General features: G+C 41.9%; 1 protein-coding gene across 1 annotated transcript; it reads left to right on the forward strand.

The window, feature by feature from the left end:
- Positions 1-12,449: 12,449 nt before the first annotated feature.
- On the forward strand, positions 12,450-23,274 carry LOC129860715 (hepatic leukemia factor-like). The gene is made up of 4 exons (XM_055931399.1): positions 12,450-12,879; positions 14,628-14,996; positions 19,288-19,499; positions 22,427-23,274. The coding sequence occupies exons 1-4, from the start codon at positions 12,747-12,749 to the stop codon at positions 22,640-22,642; spliced, it is 930 nt and encodes a 309-aa protein (XP_055787374.1). The 5' UTR covers positions 12,450-12,746; the 3' UTR covers positions 22,643-23,274.
- The last annotated feature ends 2,734 nt before the right edge of the window (positions 23,275-26,008 follow it).

A 26,008-nucleotide genomic window follows, 5' to 3' on the forward strand; every position in this document is an offset into this window, starting at 1 on the left:
GGGCGACTCCTGACTGACGGGCGACTCCTGACTGACGGGAGACTCCGGACAGGAGGGAGACTCTGGCTGCTCCGGACAGGAGGGAGACTCTGGCTGCTCCGGACAGGAGGGAGACTCTGGCTGCTCCGGACAGGAGGGAGACTCTGGCTGATCCGGACAGGAGGGAGACGCTGGAGGCTCCGGACTAGAGGGCGTCGCTGGAGGCTCCGGACTAGGGGGCGTCGCTGGAGGCGCCGGACTGACTTCCTTCGTTGGAGGCCTCGTGCCATGGATCCTCACTGGAGGCTTCTTGCCATGGATCATCACTGGAGGCTTCGTGCCATGGATCATCACTGGAGGCTTCTTGCCATGGATCATCACTGGAGGCGTCTTGCCATGGATTATCACTGGAGGCTTCTTGCCATGGATTATCACTGGAGGCTTCTTGCCATGGATTATCACTGGAGGCTTCTTGCCATGGATTATCACTGGAGGCTTCTTGCCATGGATTATCACTGGAGGCTTCTTGCCATGGATTATCACTGGATTGGAGAGACACACAGAAGGCCTGGCTCTGGGAGAAGGCACAGGACTCACCAGGCTGGGGAGACATGCAGGAGGGTTAGTGCTTAGCACAGACACAGAACTCACCAGGCTGGGGAGACATGCACTGGGTACATCGTGCGCTCACCCGCATAACACGGTGCCTGCCCAGTCTCTCGCCACGGTAAGCACGGGGAGTTGGCTCAGGTCTCCTACCTGAGTCCGCCAATCTACCCGTGTGCCCCCCCAAAAAAAATTCTGGGGCTGCCTCTCGTGCCCGTTACCTCGCGCCAATTCCTTGTAGTGGCGCCGCTCCGCTCTAGCTGCCTCCAGCTCCTCTTTCGGACGGCGATACTCCCCCGGCTGTGCCCAGGGTCCTTTGCCGTCCAAAATTTCCTCCCATGTCCAGGAGTCCAGAACCCTCTGCTCCTGGTTACCACGCTGCTTGGTCCTTTTCTGGTGGGTGGTTCTGTAACGGATTTCCTCTTCGTCTGAGGAGGAGTAGCAAGGATCGGACCAATGTGCAGCGTGGTAAGTGTCCATAATGAGATATTTAATAAATCAAAAGAACACTGAACAAAATAACAAACGTACAAACAAACAACCAAAACAGTCCCGTATGTTGCAAACACTAACACAGGAAACAACCACCCACAAAACACAATAGAAAACAGGCTACCTATATATGTCTCCCAATCAGAGACAACGACTGACACCTGCCTCTGATTGAGAACCATACTAGGCCAAACACATAGAAATATAACAACAGAACAAAACATAGAAAAACAACATAGAATGCCCACCCCAACTCACTCCCTGACCAACTAAAATAAAGACATAAAAAAAGGAACTAAGGTCAGAACGTGACACATGCCCTGGAGATTGGGTAGTTTCCTTAGTACACTATTGAACAGGGAAGTAGGGGTACTGCAGCACCCCTTGAAAAATCTGAAGAAAAAATACTATAACCTTTTTGGGGGGTTGTTAAAATTTTTATTATTCACAAAAGTAGTGCACTGGGCCTTTAATAGTCCTGTATTAGCGGCTATATCTGTCTGCAGCGCCAGCACGGGCAACAAGATTACTTTACGCCGTTATGGGTAACACCGGGTGCCAGTCTGTTTCCGCTTTAGTCTACTTGTTGTTGTCTTGCCTAACAGGGATACACAGTTGCTTTGTTGATTACAGGAACTGTCAGATGCCCAGGCTTGTGAGCACCAGTATTATGTCTAACCAACATTATTAATTAACATTGTCCAATGACACCTGTGTATTTTTACCATTGTTCAATGACACCTATGCATTCTGTAATTTTGAATGTGTCCTTCTGTCTGTCCATGTCAAACAACCCGTACCTACAGTATCTAACCCATAACATTACACAGCCCACATGAGCATTGCACACTGACACCCACTAAACTGATGTTATTTAGGGTTAGAAGCTCGTAGACGTTAAGCAGGTTGATCCCTTCAATAGAACAGGGCTCAGGGGTGATGACCTGAGAGTGATGTGTTGTTCTGTGCCCTATTTTTGCCTTGTGCCAGTTATGTGGCGCAGACAACATTGTGGACCCATCCAATGACCTGCAGCCTGGCTCTGAGGATGCCTGAGAGAAAAGGAGGGGGGGTGCAGCCAAGGGACAGGCAGACAACACAGCCACCCCCATTCCTGACCCCAACCCCAGCAAGATCAAGACTTAGATCTGGGACAGATTCATTAGAGTATAACATTACAGAATCTTTATATAGACGTGTATTGCAATGCATAGACTAGATATCATGTGTGTCTTGGAGTTGGAGAATAGACAGGCCTGGCAGGCATCCCTGTACATTACATTTACATCTCAACGTTCTGTAGTGGCACCTCCCCAAGAGAAGAAAAGAACACACCTGAAGGGAATCCTACGAAGCAAGCTAGATCTACTTCGGGTTGTTAACCAGCTTCAGTTAGCTTCACATTACAGCTCAGGCTTCATCCGTACTACCACGGTGGATACAAGCATTTCGCTACACCCGCAATAACATCTGCTAAATATGTGTATGTGACCAATAAAATGTGATTTGATATTGCCGCTAGCTCTAGCAGGCTTGTAACTGCGCATGCATGTCACACATGGCTAGTTGAACGCAAAACTCTTCATTGAGACAATGCTGAAACATCAATCCATGAGCGAGTCAGTGCCACATTTGAATTTCTGCCGAAATCAAAATGAAAGAAAAGTTATTGTGAAAATCCGCAGGCTATGTGGGGAAATAGGCTTTTAGAAGTGCTGTCTTTATTTTTTTATTTATCTTTAATGCCGACTCGGGTGTGCTTTGGTGTGCTTATCAATGCACAACCACAAGCCCCTTTTCCCCTCTCCTATCAATAATATAATTTTATTAGCTAAGTCATACAAAACTGTTAATGTATGTGAAGTTTAAAATGCATTATGCCATTACTAAAAGTGTAATGTGAACATTACTATTTTTTACACAGAAAAATATTTGATTAATTAAAGATGTAATCAGTCATCTTCCTCAAATGAAGGGGATGATGATGCAATCTTTGCAAGAGGGAGGGAATCTGATTTAATTTGTTCTCAACTCGTGGCTCAGTCATTTCATGCAGGGTAAGTGGAGTTAGCTGTGAGTTCTGAAGGATTCCTTGCCTTAGAAATTTACCTGGCTAAAAGGTGAGCCACTTTTGTATGAATGGTTATCACGAGTTGAACTCAGAGTTGGCAAAAGTTACCTTGCTAACTCCTCAAACCTGCTTGTAGTATACCCCTCAGGCAGCTGTGAAACACCTGTCATTCAGCCTGTCCTCCTGTACAAATGGAGACTCTGAAGAACCATCGAGGTGGATACAGAGACAACTAGTTGGAACCCTTTAGGTGCCCCAACAAACACCTTGTGTCCTAATCATATAACTAGCTATACATAGTGTTTCATTAAATTGCATTACATGAGCTGTTCTGGTGAATATGCGTTTGGAAACTTTTTTTTTTTTTACAGCGAAACTAGCCGTAAGTGAATGATGGTCAAATGAGTTGCACAAGGCTAGCTTCCCGGTTCAATGGAGTTGAATGATGACTCTTTATTATCTCACTCTGTGTTTTTTTACGGAGTTACTGGAATTGCCTCTCCTCCTTCCTCTCTATTATTTATGTTCTTCTTTTCCTATTAACTCTTTCAGGAACAATGACCAAACACTCTCTCTTCATCTCTCTTTCCACCTCCACCACCCATCTTTTCAAAGAACTCAAACAATGTCACAACCCTTTTTCATCCTTTGAAACCAGGTTCAGAATTAGTATTTTTGTTTTCCAAAGCAGAAAAGGTTGGTCGGTGAAGTGACTTTATCTTTGCTGTCGTCAGGATATTTTTTTTCTTTCTGTTTGCTCCTTGAGCTGCACCTTTAAATGCCATTCCGAGAGTTGCACATTCCGAACTCAGAATTGTCTTCTGAATCACAATAGACCAGAGTTTGCTGTTGAAAGCTCAGCCTAACTCATGTTTCAATAAGAATTAAGGAACGAAAGCATATAATAGCAAGGGTAGTTATCGAACATCATCATATTTGCTGTTGTTAGTTAACCTGTTCTTTAACCAATACTCACTAATTGAGCCCAGCATTGCTATCTTTATCCAGTTGCTCAAAATACTGCAATAGCATGTCCATTCAGAGTCCTGTATTGCTTCCAACTCATTATGCAATCAATAAAACAGTATTTTAAAGATATTTAAGGCTGTGTTTACACTGGCAGCCTAATTCTGATCTTTTTCCAATAATTGTTCTTTTGACCAATCAGATCAGATCTTTTGCCAATAATTAGGCAAAATATCATCATTGGGCTGCCTGTGTAAATGCAGCCTAATTTTTTGTTTTTATTTAACTTCGGCAAGTCAGTTAAGAACAAATTCTTATTTACAATGACGGCCTACCCCGGCCAAACCTTAACGATGCTGAGCCAATTGTGCGTCAACCCTATGGGACTCCCAATCACGACCGGTTGTGATACAGCCTGGAATCGAACCAGGGTCTGTAGTGACACCTCTAGCACTGAGATGCTGTGCCTTAAACCGCTGCGCCACTTGGGAGACCCAAGTGTGTTGTGTTCATGTCTAACCAACCATTATCAGTGTTCTGCATATCATTACTTGTGTGCTACCTGTGTCCTAAACCATCTCTAACTTCATAATAGATACAGATCTTTCCAATGATCATCCACATTTAACTGAGACTTTAAAGCAATTGTGGTTTGTTTGTTGTCTAGGTGACTTTTGTAATTGAAGTTAATAAAAGAAAACGTTGAAGAATTACTCCTCGTCACGGCTCTATGCAAAACAGAACTTTGAATGAGAGAGAAAGAGAGAGAGAGAACGTGTATGTGTGTGGTCTTGTTCTTTTATCCTTGTGGGGGCCTAAAATCCCCAAAAGTTCCCACAAGGATAGTAAAAGAAGGAAAATGATCCACTTCCCACGGTCCCACGAGAACAAAGGCTATTTTAAACTTAGGGTTAGGGCTAGGGTTAGAATTAGGGTAACTGGTTAAGGTTTAGGGTTACGGGTTAAGATTATGGTTAGGGAAAATAGGAAATAAATGTTAGGTTCCCACGAGGATAGAAAAAACAAGTGTATGTGTATAAGTGTGTGCTACCTGTGATCAGTCTTCCGACAGCTCCATAGTTCTATAGTGAGAGTGTTCGGGCTACTGACTGACTGACTGACTGACGACTGACTGCTTTAGTTGGAAGGAGACACATCTGGTCTTGCTTTACTAGAGATTCCACTAAAACCCAGAGTCAGAGTTGCCTCCCAAATGTCACCCTACGCGGCCTGGTCAGAATGTTACCCTACGGGGCCTGGTCAGATTGTCACCTTACGGGGCCTGGTCAGATTGTCACCTTACAGGGCCTGGTCAGAATGTTACCCTACGGGGCCTGGTCAGAATGTGACCTTGCAGGGCCTGGTCAGAATGTCACCCTACGGAGCCTGGTCAGAATGTCACCCTACGGGGCCTGATCATAATGTCACCCTACGGGGCCTGTTCAGAATGTCACCCTACGGGGCCTGGTCAGAATGTCCCCCTACGGGGCCTGGTCAGAATGTCACCCTACGGGGCCTGGTCAGAATGTCACCCTACGGGGCCTGATCATAATGTCACCCTACGGGGCCTGTTCAGAATGTCACCCTACGGGGCCTGGTCAGAATGTCACCCTACGGGGCCTGGTCAGAATGTCACCCTACGGGGCCTGGTCAAAATGTCACCCTACGGGGCCTGGTCAGAATGTGACCTTACAGGGCCTGGTCAGAATGTCACCCTACGGAGCCTGGTCAGAATGTCACCCTACGGGGCCTGATCATAATGTCACCCTACGGGGCCTGTTCAAAATGTCACCCTACGGGGCCTGGTCAGAATGTCACCCTACGGGGCCTGGTCAGAATGTCACCCTACGGGGCCTGGTCAGAATGTCACCCTACGGGGCCTGGTCAGAAAGTCACCCTACGGGGCCTGGTCAGAATGTCACCCTACGGGGCCTGGTCAGAATGTCACCCTACGGGGCCTGGTCAGAATGTTACCCTACGAGGCCTGGTCAGAATGTTAGCCTACGGGGCCTGGTCAGAATGTCACCATACGGGGCCTGGTCAGAATGTTACCCTACGGGGCCTGGTCAGAATGTTACCCTACGGGGCCTGGTCAGAATGTTACCCTACGAGGCCTGGTCAGAATGTTACCCTACGGGGCCTGGTCAGAATGTTACCCTACGAGGCCTGGTCAGAATGTTACCCTACAGGGCCTGGTCAGAATGTCACCCTACGGGGCCTGGTCAGAATGTTACCCTACGGGGCCTGGTCAGAATGTTACCCTACAGGGCCTGGTCAGAATGTTAGCCTACGGGGCCTGGTCAGAATGTTACCATACGGGGCCTGGTCAGAATGTTACCCTACGGGGCCTGGTCAGAATTTCACCCTACAGGGCCTGGTCAGAATGTCACCCTACGGGGCCTGGTCAGAATGTCACCCTACAGGGCCTGGTCAGAATTTCACCCTACAGGGCCTGGTCAGAATGTCACCCTACGGGGCCTGGTCAGAATGTCACCCTACGGGGCCTGGTCAGAAGTAGTGGACTATAAAGGAACCTGAGTGCCATTTGGGACACATTTCATGCCAGACTGCTGCTGTTTCAGCCTTTTGGTATATTACTGGCACAACATTTTCATTCTCTTGACAAAGTTGCTGTATTAAAAAATGAACCATAAATAGCAGTGAATGAAGGTAGAGATCAATGAATTTCCTCCGACACAGAGAAGGTAGATAAAAATTACTTTAAAACAAAATGAATCTCGGCATCTCAGAACCAAATGTAGTTTGAGAGCTGGCCTTCAGCCAGCTATGTTTTATTGTCAAATAAAGAAGCCAAATCTGTGTCAAACCACAATCGATGTTTTCAGTTCATTTCATTGCACAACAAAGGGTTATCAGATAGCCTAGAGCAGGGCTATTGAACTCTGACCTTACAAGGTCCGGAGACTGATGGTTTTCTGTTCTACCTGGTAATTAATTGCACCCATCTGGTGTCCCAGATCTAAATCAGTCCCTGATTCGCGGGGAACAATGAAAAAATACAGTGGGACTGGCGTCGATTCCAGAGTAGAGTTTGAGGGGCCTAAAGTGTGTGTGTGTGGGGCAAAGTAGGATCAAGATCTTGGAGTACATTACAAACTGGCTGATTTAGGTCATTCTGTTCATGCTAATCTTATTTGCAATCTGTTATTGGTACAGGCACAATATAGTGGATTAGAGTGCGTGTACTAGGAAGATAATATCATAAAAACAAGACCGTTTTGACCTTATATGACCTTATATATATATATATATATTATATATATATATATTTAGGACATTCCTAATAGATTGCATTGTTCTAAATTGCAACATCTCATGATTGATTAAAACAAAATCATGTGAAAGGGCTCTCTCTCTGTCTGAAATTATTTCTAGTCTGCTTAAAAATTACATCTGACCAACTCTCTGAATTTGCATTTTGGGGGGAGAGAGATGAGAAGAGAGAGATGAGAAGAGAGAGATGAGAAGAGAGAGATGAGAAGAGAGAGATCAGAAGAGAGAGAGAGAGAGAGAGAGAGAGAGAGAGAGAGAGAGAGAGAGAGAGAGAGAGAGAGAGAGAGAGAGAGAGAGAGAGAGAGAGAGAGAGAGAGAGAGAGAGAGAGAGAGAGAGAGAGAGAGAGAGAGAGAGAGAGAGAGAGACTGAGAAGAAGAGAGAGACTGAGAGCTCAGGGGAATATTGTACATGCAGTGAATCGCCCACTCACTGTTTCAAGTGTTCAGCGCCATGCAAAGATCTTTGTGAGGGGAAGGTGCTAAAAATGACCCCCTCCACCCCACCCACACAAAAAAAAATATTAAATTCCTTATAATATTTCAACTGCATCTGTAGTGAATATTTTTTTTGCACAGGCGATAGGCCTATACCGAACACTTGTCACACATTTTAAGCAAGAGTAGTGACAATGACTCCTTACAGAGAAATTTGATTGACATCATCACTGGCAAGATCTCAAGCACTGGTTGAACCCTATCTGTGCATGTGCCTGCAAGTGTTCCATTAGAGGACTATAGCTTGCACAATAAGAAAATGTGTAGTTGCTATGAACTGAAAATAAATACAGTATATATCAGGATTTGAAAAACATCTGCAGGTCAATTTGTTTTACTCAGGTGATTGTGGAGGCCAGGTCATTTGATGCAGCACTCCATCACTCTGCTTCTTGGTCAAATAGCCCTTACACAGCCTGGAGGTGTGTTGGTCATTGTCCTGTTGTAAAACAAATGATATTCCCACGAAGCGCAAACTGAAACACCGCCCCCCCTGTCTTACTATATATACACTGAGTGTGCAAAACTCTTTCCATGACATAGACTGACCAGAAGAGAATCCAGGTGAAAGCTATGATCCCTTATTAATGTCACCTGGTAAATCCACTTCAATCAGTGTAGATGAAGGGGGGAGGCAGGTTAAAGAAGGATTTTTAAGCCTTGGGACAATTGAGACATGGATTGTGTAAGTGTGCCATTCAGAGGGTAAATGGGCAAGACAAAAGTTTTAAGTGCCTTTGAACGGGGTATGGTTGTAGATGCCAGGCACAACGGCTTGAGTGTGTCAATAACTGCAAAGCTGCTGGGATTTTCACGCTCAACAGTTTCCCCTGTGTATGAAGAATGGTCCACCACCCAAAGGACATCCAGCCAACATGACACAACTGTGGGCAGCATTGGAATCAGCATGGGCCAGCATCCCTGTGGAACGCTTCCGACACCTTGTAGAGTCCTAACCCCGACGAATTGAGGCTGTTCTGAGGGAAAAGGGGGGTGTGACTCAATATCAGGAAGGTGTTCCTCATGTTTTGTACCCTCAGTGTACAGTATGTAGCCCATGTATCTGATGCTGCCTGGCCAGAAGAAGTATGACATGCCATCATCTTTTTGGCCAGATAGCATCAGATACATGGGCTACACATACATGTCCTCTGCCTCAGCAACTATGGTATTATCAGTAGCACCTGTCTTTTTACAAAATAAATATGTATTGTATTACCAGATTCATACATGGAAAATCAGATAGTCCAACATTTTATCAAAAGGAAGTATGTTTGGAAGTGTCTGTCCTATATCTAAGAGATATAAGAAAGCTCAAGAATTATTTATATGTTTTAATTATCGTGGAATTGCCTGTATAACTTTTTTTACCTGGAAATTCTCTATTCACTTCCGTTCATTTTCCAGGTTACCTTCAGACGAGTCCCGTGACACAGAGAACACCACCGTGTTCGTGAGAGTCTCATATTTCCATAAAGGGGTCTTCATGAGAAGACCGATTTTCAGGATGTCTCCTGGTCTGACAAATAACAAGGCCGACATTGGCAGCTGCGGTGAATTTAGAGTCATGCAAAAAATGTAGATCCATGCAAAAAACTGACATCTCTAGCTTAAAAGAGCAATCAGCAGTTGCTACATAAATTGTTGTTAAGGATGTACCCATTGATTCTTGAAGAATATAACTTATAAATGCCTTATGAGCTTAATTCAACTGTCGTACCCCACAGTACCCAAAATATAAGCTTGTTTTACTCCAACGTTTGTAAACAAAGTCAATGTAAACGAACACTATATAGCCTCAAAACATGGTTAAAACTATAATGTTGATATCATGGATGGTTAGTCCTTGCATCCATATCTTTGTCTATGAATTTGAGTGGTTACGTTTCTTCAGACCCATCCCTCAGCTTTTTACTGAACCAGGAGCGGGAAGCCTGCTTTGTTATTGTTTCTTTGTTATTGTTTCTACTGCTGATTGCTGCTTTAAACAGACAGATTTAGATGGGGATTTTTGTAATTATTTATTTATTATGCTTTGAGCGTAGCATGGGACTCAAGCAGAATTATTTATTTATTATTTGCATTATGTCCAGGACTGAGACAATTGCCTCTTCTGCCTAAGTGTAATTCCACCAGGAATAAGGATTGCTGTGATGCAGTAGGGTGTATTCACGGGTGGCAAGGGAAGCAAGACTTCCCCATAAAATGGGCCAATACATTTTTTTAAAGTAATTTATCTTTCGTCTCTCTGTGTTTTATAATGTTCCTTCAATTCACAAGAGTCTGAATGTATTTCACTTGAGAAAGCATCCAAGCGAGCAAAACAGTGCCCATAGCATTGATTTCAAGTGAAGCTTACAGGCATTTGGCCTCCCTTGATAAGAAAGTATAAAATAGTAGCCAATCAGACTTGAGCTAAACTTAGTGAGCTCAACTGTGAATGGTCCTGGCGCACCAAAAAAAAGTATCATGGGAAGCCAGTTTGGATTTGGCTTCACTCCAATCACATCACATCATATCAAGAGCAATACGGATTTGACAGAAACAACTTGAATTGTTGCATCTCCTCCGGTGGATAGCTAGCTAGCTAAAATTGTCTCTTTCCTAAATTCCCATTCGGAATTGTTTTACTTCATTCTCCGTACTGGCCAATGATTATAACGCCGATTCTGATCTAACCATACATTCATACATTGTGCCCCTGGCCTGAGAGGATGGAAGTTCAATATGTAGCTAGATGTAGAAGCCTAAGGTTAACTAGCTAACGTTTCCCATGAAAAGAAGTTAGGCTAGCGAGCAAGATTTTTAGCCAGCTAGCCTAGGACAACAAAACATAAAAGCATATACTGTATAACAGATTCATAGATCGTTTTGTCAACATGAAAGAGAGGCGGATGGCATTGGCATTTCTCTACAAGTAGGGTGTCAACAAGTTTTTTTCTACTTGCACGAACACACACACACACACACGCACACACACACAGAAATCAGTACCATGAACAGCCACATCATATTTAGCTTACGTTGATTGGACTACATTGTTTTTGATATATTTTAGTTGTCACTGTATTAGACTAGTCATAGGTGATTTGATGATGTTGAAGTTGAAATGGTGCTGAAATAATGGAAGCAGCTCCTGTTTTCTTTGCAACATCTGGTAACTTTCCGTGGTTCTAAATCAATAGTTGTTTAGTAGTCTGAAAATGTTGGAAACATTAACTTGCTTGACCATGCTGTAGGTCATGTAACTGTTTGTTACATGCTATATGCTTTGTGGACTTCATGGGACAGTTGCTCTCCGCTTTTGTTTTGAAACAAAGGTGTGGTTGAATTCATTCTGACACTGTGTCTTCTAATTTTCTCGGCATTAGGCCTATATATCACGATTGCAAGGCATATGAATTACCAGGTTATAGAGCAAACAAGCAATTACCACAAGACAGTTTGTAATATAGCTTTTTTTCTGGCTTGGTTTCCTCAGTAATTTTACCCATGCACCACTACTGCTGTGATGTGATCAGTTGATCTGGGGCAGTTGAGGATTCTGGCAGCAGAAGGCAGCACTCAGTTTGAGGATCCTGCAGTTGTTCATTTGTAGGCCTTAACGACTTATTTCAAGGAGTATGGGCCCTTTTTTCTTCCCCAGTACTGTGTGAGATTGAGTTGTTTTTCTCGCGGGGCAAAGGCACACGAGGGGTTCAATGTGAGAACCGGCTAGGGGGGAGGGGGGGTGAGCCGAGAGCGCAGGATATCTCGCTCTGCTATTGGACAAAAGTAGGTCAACAGCGCCCACGCACGTGACCAATCATTCCACTCTGATCTAGGGTGAACAGGGTTTATTCCGTGCGTTCAAAGCTTGACCGATGAAAAAAGCGCTCTATAAAAAAAAAATGCGCTCACAGTTCCTGGTTTGAAACATGACGAAAGCGCTTTTAAATGGCCTTAATATACATTTGTTGTTCTATGTATGTGGGAACAAATGATAGCCTAATTTAAAGTGAATCTGTCATGTGTTTCACATATGAGGATGCGTTTCTCATAGAGAACAAGGGATTCAAAACTGATGACACCTTGCATCTATTATGAAACAAGGGCCAATTTATGCCTACATAATGTTATAACAGTTTAATGAGATTTTCTACACACAAACTCGGATATTATGCCAATAGGCCTATTACTCTCTGTGCGCATTCAGGCGATGAATAGCCCTGCAATGTCTGCTTCTTTGAACCCTGTTAAACATTAAGATACATGATAGGCCATAGGGCATACGACTAGGTCTATTATAATATACTGTAGTAGCCTACATAGGTAACTTTCACGACAGACCGAATAAAGACCGGAATTAACTTCTGAGTGGCGTTTAATCACTTTTAGACACTGGCCTCATTCATTGTAATGATGAATTGGTCGGGAAACACAGACACACACACACACACACACACACACACACACACACACACACACACACACACACACACACACACACACACACACGAGAAAAGAGGGGCGGTATCTCTCAGGGTTTGACGTCACACACCTCGGTTCTCACATATGGTATGAATGGAATGGGTGAACGCTATCTGTCTTCTTGAACGCTATCAGTCTTCTGCTGCAGACGACAGCCGATATTGGAATAGCCGGTGGCACTGGAACCAGCTTTGCACGGAATCTGCCCACTGAGTTAATTTTTCTCTCCAGTTAGGCTAATTGAACAGGTTAAATCGACCTATTCTTGTGATTTAGATTGATCTGTTTTGTTTAATATTTTGTATTAGCCTATCTGCATAATAATACCCCAGGACCAGGTTTAGTGCATTTTTTACAGCTAAAGGAAGAAGTGATGGATAAAATAATGTCCAGACATCTCACGGTGAATCCACGTTTTCTACCTGCGTCAAATCACTGCGTACTGAAGTCTCTATTGGAGAACCCCATGAAACTACCCTTCCTCAAACATGAACACCAAAATGAAAGTAAGAAATAAGTATTTTTTATTATTATATTAGGTTCCAAGTCTATAGAACAACTTATCTTAAATTGAAATTATTCTAATTTGTATAGAAATATACTTTTCTTTTCAATTCCATTGTTTATTTATGTATTATTGTGTAGTTTATTTATAGGATAAGCTACTTGTATCTACACTGTAACAGAAAACTGTAAATTATACGGTAATTTGGGGTATTATCAACAGTAAAATACTCAAAGTTTTTACTGCAGCATACTGTAAATTATGGTTCATTGTGAGAAAATATATATATGTATTTTGAATGGTACTGTAATTCCACCACACAAAATACACTACAGTACAGTATTTTTGGAGTGCCAAAAACCTTTTAACTACTATTGGGTGTATGGTGTTGTTGTTTCTGGCTCATTAACATATTTTGAGGCATGCCTTGTAAGAGGCCATATCTGTTGCACCTGTGTGTGAAAATGCTGTACAATTTTAACTCCTATTTCACCTTCATTTAACTAGGTAGGCTAGTTGAGAACAAGTTCTAATTTACAACTGCAACCTGGCCAAGATAAAGCAAAGCAGTGCGACACAAACAACAACACAGTGTTATACATGGAATAAACAAACATTCAGTCAATACATTTAAAAAAGAAAAGTCTATATACAGTGTGTGCAAATGAGTTAGGATTAGGGAGGTAAGGCAATAAATAGGCCATAGTGGTGAAATAATTACAATATAGCAATTAAACACTGAAGTGATAGATGTGCAGAAGATGAGTGTGCAATGTGGTTATAGTGCCCCGTAAATTTGTCTGGGAGACAGATTGGAGTGGCATCTAGTTTTAACCCTCAAATGGTTGAGCATTTTGCTATGTCCTTTTGGTCTGTTTAGCCCTTTAGTCACTGCCAGTTTGGAAGCCTTTAAGGTCTCTAGAAGTACAAATGATATAAACACCAAATATTCATTAATATGTGTAAATACTTTACCTAGCAGCCAACCTGCTTACACCGATCCCGTGTAATTACAATAAAATACTGTGAAATACAAACAATCCCTCCCCTCAATGAATTTCATTCATTCATCCATTTATGAATTACGATTACGGTAGCACTGACCTTTTTATAGTATAATACAGCCTATTTTACAGTATTGTACTGTATGTCATTACACAGTACTTGCTTTGATAACGTATTTCTAGAATTTCGCTACACCCCCAATGACATCTGTTAATCATGTGTATGTGACCAATACAATTTGATTTATTTATATTACAGTAGGTGTACTGTAATATGAAATGCATAATTTTACTTGCTACGAGCTGCCTGTAAGCTACTGCCAAATGTAAACCCTTTACAGTGTTTGACCTGTTTTGGCTCCAGGTAAATAGCCCAAAGAATGCATTTCAAATATACTTTAAAGGTCCCTCAAACTCAACTCTGGGCCTCAAAGCCAGTTCCACTGCATTTTTTCAGTGTTCCCCTCTAATCAGGGACTGATTTAGACCTGGAACACCAGGTGTGTGCAATTAATTATCAGGTAGAACAGAAAACAAGAAGGCTCCAGACCTCATAAGGTAAGAGTTGAAAAGCCCTGCCATAGAGGATACTTTACTCTCCCAAATTACAGATACAATAAACTGAAATAAATATTCTGCATATTCAATATCATAATACAAGCCTTGTGATAGAGCAGCATTGTTTAAAAAATATATATATATAATGTCTTGGTACTAACAGTGGACCCCCCAATGTTCTCTCTAGGGTTTGAGAAGGAGCGAGAGAAGGAGAAGAATTTGGATGAGGAGAGGAGTGCCCCACAGTCAGCCTTCCTTGGCCCGACGCTGTGGAACAAGACTCTCCCCTACGATGAGGACAACTTCCAGCTGGAGTACATGGATCTGGACGAGTTCCTGTCGGAAAATGGCATTCCGTCTGATCTCGCCACCGCCGTCCACCGCGACCAGCACCAAGCACACCAATCACAGTCCCAGCACCAGACGTCAAGTAGGTCACCAGCCCCGCCCACACCGTCGCCCTCGGTGATCGACCTTAGCAACCATGCCAGCGCATCGACGTTGGTACACACAAGCATGGGCGCACAGAACTGTCTCCGTAGTCTCACCAGAACAGGTGTGTAAAACACACACGCACACCTCGCATACATACCAAAACACACAGGGAAACAAGGAGGAGTGGGGACAAGAATTGCACACCTCTACAGTACACCATAAAATTCATCCTTTCCCTGGCTTTTGTCACCAGGGAAAATATTCCCCCTAAGCACTGCTCTCAGATCATACTAATCTCAATAATTTGAAGTGAAAATACAATAAATTTTAGCAGACGCTCTTAACCAGAGCAACTTACAGCTGTCTAATGCCTCCTCCTCGGACGAGGAGGGGGAGTAAGGGTCGGACCAAAATGCAGCGTTGAATGTAGACATACTGAATTTATTTGACAAGACGATCACTGACACGAACTACACTTGATAATTAACAAAATAACAAACCAACGACGTAGACTGACCTGAACATAAGAACTTACATATAGACACGAAGAACGCACGAACAGGAAAGACTAGCCAAACGAATGAACAAACGAAACAGTCCCGTGTGGTGCAACGGACACAGACACAGGAACAATCACCCACAAACAAACAGTGAGAACAGCCTACCTTAATATGGTTCTCAATCAAAGGCAACGTCAAACACCTGCCTCTAATTGAGAACCATATCAGGCAACACATTTAACCCAACATAGAAACACATAACATAGAATGCCCACCCCAACTCACGCCCTGACCAACTAAACACATACAAAAACAAGGAAAACATGTCAGGAACGTGCCAATTTTCATGTTCACACTAGTCCCCCGTGGGAATCTAACCCACAACCCTGGTGTTGCAAGTACCGTGCTCTACCAGCTGAGTCACAGAGGACCACTTTTATGAGAGTTGCTATTGCAATTAATAAGGTTTAGAACTGTCACCTCGAGGGGTCCAGCAGCATATTTTATTGTCACCTCGTAATCGATGAGTAAATCAATAGATACTGTGTAGAGCTTGTTCATTTCACACAAGGCCTTGGGTTGGGATGAGCCAACCAATGCATTCTGAGGGTGTCAGAATTCAGAACAAATTATGTCAACATAAAAATAGATGAGAAGGAAAAAGATGAATCATGTATCCATCACAGTCCTTAGTGTCTGTGCACCCATTAAAATGCAGGCCCAGTACGACTAGAGTTTAGGACTGCTTTATTGGGTTTCTTAGAAGAGGCCACAAACCCAGAATGGAAAAGGTGTGAAATTCAACAGATGTTCTGATGGTGTGACCCGTAAGTGTGTTGCACACAGAATACAGACACACAGCTTCAGGCTGTCTGTACTTGGGCTTGTCTCTGCGTAATATCTGTGTTTTAGGTACATACTGTGCTGTACTTACCTGCACTGGGACATGATCAGAAGTAGGAGCAGGGGTACCTCACGTAAACCCAGCTAACACACATTGTAGAATCTAATGCAGTGGTTCCCAACTACAGTCCTCCAGTTCTCCCAACAGCATACATTTCGGTTGTAGCGCCAGACAAACTCACCTGATTCAACTCATTGAGGGCCTGATGATCAGTTGACAAGTTCAATCAGGTGTGCTTGTCTGGGGCTACAATAAAAATGTGTACTGTTGAGGGTACTCGAGGACCGGAGTTGGGAACCACTGATCTAACCTATACGACATATGGACCAACAATAACCAACCACACCCAAAACACACAATGTAAACAGCATGTAGGCCAGTCAGACTACTCTCTTCAAACCCCTACCACCACTGCGGGAAGATGTTTGGGGGTAGGGGTTTTAAATTAGATACAATTCTGATTCCTGGCCATGCGACTTGTGTCTGAGCGGTCAAATCTGATTTATTTGACCTCAAATGTTTTTTAGATTGTTATTTAGCATATCTTGTTGCTTGCTAGCTACTCTGATAGTTTGACAAGAACATGTGGTAGCTAACTAGCGTGTTAATTGTTTACAAACAAATGAGTGAATGTGCTAGAAAGCTCAACAGCCACCTAGATAGTTGGCTGCTGTGGCTAGCCAAAAATGACTTGTTTTAAAAGTTGGATTATCTTATCCTTCAAGGCTTTAAAAGTGTTCTTACACTATGATTTTGAACATTCGAAGCAGACATTGTTGTCACCTTCAGCACCACCATCAATCAGCCTACACCACTGCGCACACACCCGACATTACTATGACAACGAGTGTAGCCATGTCAGCAAATGACTGCTGTCTGAACACACACACGATTTGGTCACTTGTAACTTGCTGTTTGGACAGTCAGTATTCCAAAACAGATTTGAAAAACCAAACTGATTTGAGCATTAAGGCCTGCAATTTGAACAAGGCTTAATTAACTTGATTAATTAGTGCAATGTTCTGTTTGTAAGTCACTAATTTGAAGTACTTCTCTTCTGAGAGGCAGGTGTTATATCACATCTATATGGCTGCATTTACACGGGCAGCCCACTTTTGATATTTTGCCCAATTATTAGGTAAAGACCTGACCAGATCTGACCAATTAGTGAAAAAAGATCAGAATTGGGCTGCCTGTGTAAACACAGACTATGTGGCTCTCGTCCTGATTTCAGTCTGGATGCTCAGGTCAGATTTCTTTACTCTGAAGTGTTTGTTTTGCACATTACCTTCCATTACCATGACAACTACCCTAGAATTTTAAAGGACAATGACAGGAAATGAGCATTGCATCTGTGTGCTACTTCAGAGGCTACATCAGTGTGAATGTGCTAATCTGATATTGGTCACATGTAAAACTGAGTGTTGACAGTCAGAAAAAAATATTTGATATGAAGAAAAACCTGAATTGGGTTCTTAGGGTGGCTGTGTAAACAATTCCTTAAAATGTTGGGGTATTTGTCATGGTAACAGCAGGTCATGTGCACATTTATATTTACTTCAGAGCAAAGAAATCTGATCTGAACGTCTAGACAGAGGTCACATGGTGGATCAGGTTTGTATGAGTATTCAGATCCACATATGGAGGTAGTATAAATCAAAAGTAAAAAGATCTGATTTCATGTTTTATTTTAAATATCAGGTATGCAAATAAAATATCTGAATTGGGCTACGTGTGTAAACACAGCCTAAGACACTTCTGAGAAGCAGATTGCCTTCTCTTGATTGAAGTGAAATCTTCACCTGGAGGTCAAATCTCTCTCAGTGCATCCCTTTAGCTAATTAGTGTAATGTTCTGTTCCTTAGTCACTCGTCTCAGGCACTTCTGATTAGCAGGTGCTTTACTCACTTCTAAGAAGCATATGTTGTCTTCTCTTGATTGAAGTGAAATCTTCATCTGCACTGGAGGTCAAACCTGTCTCTGTACATCCCTTTGTAGCTGTGCTGAGCTAGGTATAAATCTATCTATACTGTAAATCTCAGACTGAATCAGTGTGATTAATCTCGTCCACCAGCCGACTCTCTCTGGTAGCAGTTGAGCCTGAGGTAGAGGTTAATTAAGTAGATAAGAAAGTCTTGACCAAGTAAGCCCTGTCCGAGCCAGAACAGCCCATAGAGGCAGGAGGCTGTCTCCTGTTTCTGTAGCGCGAGGCAGCTTGAAGTACACCTCCTGGACACTTGTTAGAGTGTGATTATAAATCAAATGTAAATCTGAATTTGAATACAGTGCAAATAAAAAAACTGTAAGGTTTTCTATACAACTATTATACCTCAACTCAGTTAGAGAAGGGCCTAGTCGTCACATCAGATTCAGATCTGTAGGGCTTTTCTGTATCCTGTGCACTTGACCAATAAACTTTGATTTGGGAATGAGGTTCAGATGTCATTTGAAAAGGAGCAGGGCCTCTGGCACTATCTCTCTCTCTCTCCCATCTCACACCAGCTGGCCTCCAGTCTCCACTCATTGCAAAGAGATAGATACATGCATAATGTTTGTGTAAGTGGATAGAGATTTATAATATGAGCCCTGTCCACATACCCATTTTATAACCGATCTGCTTCTGTCCAGTAATTGGTTCAGAGTTTATTTTGGATGGGAATTGGAGGGGGAAGAGGGGAAATGTTGGTACTCACACTAGTATGTTTCACACAATGGCAAATTTTGGTGTAGATTGTGAGTGTTAGCTTTGTGTCTTGTGCCCCATGGTGGCCACTGTTTGTCACTACTACTGGGTACATTATAATAACAGTACAATTATTTGTGGTGCTGGGAATAAAAACGCATTACTTTCAATTTGTCACTTTTATCATGAATGTCTTGAAAATAGTGCACCGACACACCAAACGAAAAAGTATGCAGAGGTCATTTCTATAATTCTATGAAATACATTTCTCTAGCCTATTTCCATGTCTCTAACATCCTGTTGTTATCTTCCTCCCCTTCTCCAGCCCTGCCATCCAGAAACACTCCCAGCCCCATCGACCCAGAGTCCATCCAGGTGCCGATGAGTTATGAGCCCGACCCTGCTGACCTGGCCCTGTCCAGTGTACCGGGACAGGAGATGTTCGACCCCCGCAAATGCAAGTTTGCCCCCGAGGAGCTCAAACCACAGCCCATGTTCAAGAAAGCTCGCAAGGTGTTATTCCCTGATGACATGAAGGTGTGTGTGTCATCTAATTTATCAGATTACTTAGCGCTGTGTTATCCCTGATTTTATAACAGGTAGAGTTGTTCATAACGCTTAGCGCTGTGTTATCCCTGATTTTATAACAGGTAGAGTTGTTCATAACGCTTAGCGCTGTGTTATCCCTGATTTTATAACAGGTAGAGTTGTTCATAACGCTGACTCATCTATTATTTATAGATAATAATCACAGTGAATGAATGGGATGTAGACAGAGAGCCATTAATACTGATTATAATCTGGTTTCACAACAACACTAAAGCCATATGAAAACAAGGTGTGTGAGTGTGAGCGACTTAGGGGATTTGCCTTTTTAGGTTTGTTCACATAAAGGTGGATCCATGCATGGTTTTAGTACATTAGTGAATTGACTGAAAGCTGATTGTGCAGCAATACAAAGGTTATGGGAAAACTCCACTAGCTGCCAGAGAGAGAGAGGAGGGGTCATTTTTTAATGGGAGAGGTCTATCTCTGACAGTTAGCAAATGGATGTGTTTAATTTCACGGGGTGATTTTTCACAGAGTGAACGTACTGTATCTTTGGAGCGCCAAAGACCTTTTGACCACCAGTTTGGAAGCCTTTGTTAAGGCCCCTAGAAGGTCAAGTGATATAAAACACAACATTTTGAGTAATATTCTGTAATGTGTAAACACTTTATCAAGCAGCCAGCTTGCTTGAACCAATCCCTTGTAATTATAGTAAAATATTGTAAAATACAAACCCCTCACCTCATTGAATTTAATTAATTCATCCATTCATAATTTATTCTGATTACAGAGGCATTTATTTTTTTTACAGTATAATACAGCCAATTTTATGATATTGTACTGTGATACTGTGTTTATATTACAGTAGGTGTACTGTAATATGAAATGCATAATTTTACTTGCTACGAGCTGCCTGTAAGCTACTGCCAAATGTAAACCCTTTACAGTGTTTGACCTGTTTTGGCTCCAGGTACATATCCCAAAGAATGCATTTCAAATATACTTTAAAGGCCCCTCAAACTCAACTCTGGACCTCAAAGCCAGTTCCACTGCATTTTTTCATTGTTAAATTTTACGGTATTGTACTGTGTGTCATTGCTCAGTACTTGCATTGATACCATATTTGTATTAGAGCATTTTACTCACCAGGAGCTGCCTGTAAGATAATGCCAAATTCATGGCAACCCCTTTACAGTGTTGCTTAGGCAACTGTTTTGGTACACAGCAACAAGCCAATGAAAAGTTGGCTAAAGCTACCAATCCAGTTAACCCGCTTATATGAAATATGTGAGTTTTTAAAAATTATAATATTGGTCATCTGGGGTCTTGTGTATAACCGTTGCGTACATTTCACACTAAATATCTGCCTGTGCCATTTCTAAAAAGACTGCACACGTACACAAGTACTGAGATTTATAAACTTAGCACATACCATACATACACATGTTGCCCATTAAAAATCAGACCGGTGCTGAAACTATGCACGAGTGAATGAGCATTAAAGTCCACCTTTTATGGTGACAGTAACGCCCTCATTTACTGTATACTTTGGAAGTATTGGAATTAGGCCGAGTTAGTTTCTAAAGGAAATAGCAATGGAGAACTTGATCAAATGTCTCTGGAGGTGTTGGTTGAATGTTTAAAATTTTTACAGTAACATTTGCTCTATCTGACAGTTTCTGAAAGAGAAAAACTATTGGAAATTGCTGTGGAACTGTAAACAGATCATTTGAAATCAGTAATGTTTTGCGTTAACTTTTTCCCAATCCTAAATATACTGCACTGGCCGCAAATTGTTATACATTGTCTAGTATGTCTACTCGAAAAGAAAAAAAACTACTGTGGTAGCCTACGCACTTCAAAGCAAAATATCAACGGTCTGTTAAATTCTACTGTATATTATCAACTGCGCTCCCTTTTGGATGCATAGAGCAAAATAACTTAAATAATAGTCTAATATGACAAATTAAATGAGAGATGCCATGGTAATTTGTTGTAGGTTAAAGCTTCTTCAAGAATATGAACCCATCATGGCCAGAAAATGCGGTGAGGAATTTATTCTATTTACTATGTTAAAGTGGGTCCAATTAAATGAGAGATTGGACGTTCTAGGCCTATAAGCTACTTGGCAAGTACGAAACCATCATAGTCAGAAAAATAATTTATTCTGCAATGATCATAGAAAGGAAATACAGTGCATTGGGAAAGTATTCAGACCCCTTGACATTTTCCACATTTTGTTACGTTACAGCCTTATTATAAAATGGATTCAATAGTTATTTTTCCCTCATCAATCTACACACAATGCAAATGTATAAAAAAAATTGATATCACATTGACATAGTATTCATACCCATAACTTGTTGAAGCAGCTTTGGCAGCGATTACAGCTTTGAGTCTTCATGAGTATGACGCTACAAGCTTGGCACACTTATATTTAAGTTTGCGGGAAGCTAAGCACATTCTCACTTCAAGTTCAGTTTGTATAAATGCCAACTTTTGCGTGAAAACTGGTACACTAATGTTTTGGGGTATATTTTGTACATACGCAACGTTTATAAATTAGGTCTCAGGAGTTTATAATTAACTGTGCCATTGGGCACGGAAGTCCGTTCGATATCTAGTTTTGATTTACATTTGGTTGAGTTGTCAACAAATTCACATTAAATGTAAAATCAACAAAACAATTCACTGTCATTGGATTTAGGTTAAAAGTTGGGTGAAAAAAGACGAAATGCCCTTAAGTTTAGGACTTTTTGCAAATCCAATTAGTTTTCCATGTTGATTCAACTTCATCACCTAGACTTTTTGGGTTGAAATTACGTGGAAACAACATTGATTCAATCAGTTTTTGCCCAGTGGGACATTTCCCCTCTTTTAACTCCCCGCTCTCTTCCCCTGCACCTCTCGAGCAGGATGACAGGTATTGGGTGAGGCGTAAGAAGAACAACGTGGCTGCCAAGAGGTCACGGGACGCCCGTCGGCTCAAAGAGAACCAGATCGCCATCCGAGCGGGTTTCCTGGAGAAAGAGAATTCAGCACTGAGGATGGAGGTGGGCGACCTGAGGAGAGAGCTGGGGCGCACCAAAAACATAGTGGTCAAGTACCAGGCTTCACACGGACCTCTGTAATTGGGACTGAGACAGAATACATTCACACACAGATAGCAACTACACACACACACAACCATAAAGAAAAACACAAACACACACACACACACACACACAAATATGAGGCTGAGAGGCTGAGCTGTCTGAGACAACCACCCAATCAATCCCCCCATTTATCTCACCTATGTCTGTCTCTGATTGTAGAGTGAAAGCGGATAACGTTGTGTAAATTGTGAGTATGAAACGGAATGTGTTTCCTTTATTTCTGGGCTATGTGTGTTTTTAATTTTATTATTTTCTTTTTTATATATCTATCCACACATAGCTAATGTATTTGATGTGTTATTTTCCTTACACGGTGGTTTGTACATATTGTCCACGGCGTTTACTGTGGCATTTCATTTTTTTATGAATATGTATGAATGAATGTTATAATACCTTATTATTATTATGTTATATTACCTACCCTCATCCAACTCCCTCTTGATCCATAACATCTGTTATCGTCTGTTGATGATCTTGTGTCTGTGGTTGCCATGGTTTTCTATGGTTTCCATACTGTAAATATAGGTTATGTCAGCTGAGATGTCTCTGCTGACGTTACCTGTCCCACCTTATCCAGCTTTCTTTTTAATCACCCCCCCCCCCCCCCCCCCCCCTTTCTTATGCTCTGTCAGGGATAAGCTGTTTGTAAAGTGTAGAATCTTGATGTAAAGAATCACTGCACTGCTCACACTTTGAAAACTATCTAATGCCTACATACCGCTAGCCTGGGTACCCAACTGTTTCTGCATTAAGTAACGCTACACAGTTGCCTGATTAGGCAACAGCATGTTAGCTAACGCAGAGACAGACTGGCGTCCAGGCTAGCATTCTATGATGTCAGCTTTGTCATTTGTTCATTTCGTTCATATGGCAGTGTTATGACCAGGCAGGTTACCCGTGATACAAGTCAGTATTCGACGTCTATCCATGTCTGAGGATGTCGGGAGATGATGTGGAAAACAGCCACAAGGGGCAACAGTGAGCCCTGTTACTTCCAAGTAGGTTTTGGTTTTGCTAAGATGTTGCGAATGGGTGTAAGCATCTGCCTCTGATTCCAAAGGTTGCAAGTTTGAATCCAGCGATAGAAAGAAGTTTTTATATTTTTGTTTTATCCCTAACCTATCCCTAACCTTAACCATTCAGAATTAATGTCTAACCTTAAGAATTCAGAGTTAATGCCTAAACTTAACCTTAAACACTTCGAAATTTGACTTTGGAACAACTTAGAAATATGACGATTGAGAAACATGGATGAACGTATTATTGTGACGTAAGACTGTGAGAGCTTGTAGGTTATGACAGTGTTATTTATAACTTTGTTAACACAGGTTGTTTCAAGTGACCTGTCACCAGATCATTGTTTGACCGTGTTGTACAGAAGAACTGTCAGAAGCTAAAGCAATAAGCCCATAAAGCAGTAGGGTCTTGGTCTCCTATCTACCAAGCTTACTGTCACAGACATGCATGAAACTACCCTCTTTATTTCATTTGTAATTACTTGTATTATTTACATATAATCTGGCATGTTTTTATTTCCTCTTCAAGCATTCACATTTGAACATTATCAGCATCCATGCAATAGACAATAGACGTTATCATTTTCTTTTACTCTTCCCGAGCATGACTTTTCTCTGTCAGTGTCCGTATTAAGACAGCCTCTCAGTCCTGCTCAGATTGAAAGAAGTCCTGCTGAGACTGAGACTGTCCTAGTATGGACACTGCACAAATGTTCTCTGTGACCCAACGAGATGAATGTAACAGATGTACTACTGTATATAACAAACACAGGAGGTTGGTGGCACCTTCATTTGGGGAGAACGGGCTCCTGGTAATGACTGGAGTGGAATCAGTGGAATGGTATCAAATACATTAAACACATGGTTTCCAGGTGGTTGATGCAATTCCATTTACTCCGTTCCATCCATTATTATGAGCCGTTCTCCCCTCAGCAGCCTCCTCTGATAACAATCACACTGTACATTGAGCGAATGAATGGTGTTACCTATACAGTACGGTGGAATATACTCTAATCACTTTATATCTTTACTACAGACCAAAACATTTCAGTGTACAAAGGATATATTGATATATTAAAGGTTTTATTGTTTATACAAAGATATTCATGTTTTTGTACAGTATTTTTCCCAACATATATATTTCTTGTGTACTTTAAAAATGAACTATGTATATTAAGAACTTTTAACAAAAGCTGTTTTTTAGATACTTTGCCTGGACATTACTAAAGACCACATTACAAATGAAACCGACAGGCCATTTTGTCTGGTATGTTTTGTTGGTCTGTTCATTTGCTGCAGTCGAAGAAAATAATGATATCTGGATCTCTTTAAATTCTTACTTGTATGTAGTTTTGATATAGAATAATGTATTGTCCCAAAAACAAACACTTACAGTACCAGTCAAAAGTTTGGATACACCTACTCATTCCAGAGTTGTTGTTTTTTAAATTTTCTACATTGTCGCAAAAACCAACAAGCGCTATGATGAAACTGGGACTCTTGAGTGGCGCAGCGGTCTAAGGCACTGCATCTCAGTGCTAGAGGCGTCACTACAGACCCTGGTTTGATCCCGGGCTGTAGCACAACCGGCCATGATTGTGAGTCCCTAGGGCGGCACACAATTGACCCAGCGTCGTTGCCCGGTTAGGGTTTGGCTGGGGTAGGCTGTCATTGTAAAATAAGAATTTGTTCTTAACTGCCTTACCTAGTTAAATAAAAACTGGATCTCCTTTCCGCCACAGGAAAGGAAGACCCAGAGTTACCTCTGCTGCAGAGGATAAGTTAATTAGAGTTAACTGCACCTCCAGGCTGTGTAAGGGCTATTTGACCAAGAAGGAGAGTGATGGAGTGCTGCATCAGATGACCTGGCTTCCACAATCACCCGACCTCAACCCAATTGCGATGGTTTGGGCTGAGTTGGACCGCGGAGTGAAGGAAAAGCAGCCAACAAGTGCTCAACATATGTGAGAACTCCTTCAAGACTGTTGGAAAAGCATTCAAGGTGAAGCTGGTTGTAAGGGCTATTTGACCAAGAAGGAGAGTGATGGAGTGCTGCATCAGATGACCTGGCTTCCACAATCACCCTACCTCAACCCAATTGAGATTGTTTGGGCTGAGACTGTTGGAAAAGCATTCAAGGTGAAGCTGGTTGAGAGAATGCCAAGAGTGTGCAAAGCTGTCATCAAGGCAAAGGGTGGCTACTTTGAGGAATTTGTTTAATACTTTTTTCGTTACTGCATGATTCCATATGTGTTATTTCATAGTTCTGATGTCTTTACTATTATTCTACAATGTAGAAAATAGTAAAAATAAGAAAAACCCTTTA

The sequence above is a fragment of the Salvelinus fontinalis genome, chromosome 1 (assembly GCF_029448725.1).
Source record: "Salvelinus fontinalis isolate EN_2023a chromosome 1, ASM2944872v1, whole genome shotgun sequence".
NCBI lineage: Eukaryota > Metazoa > Chordata > Actinopteri > Salmoniformes > Salmonidae > Salvelinus > Salvelinus fontinalis.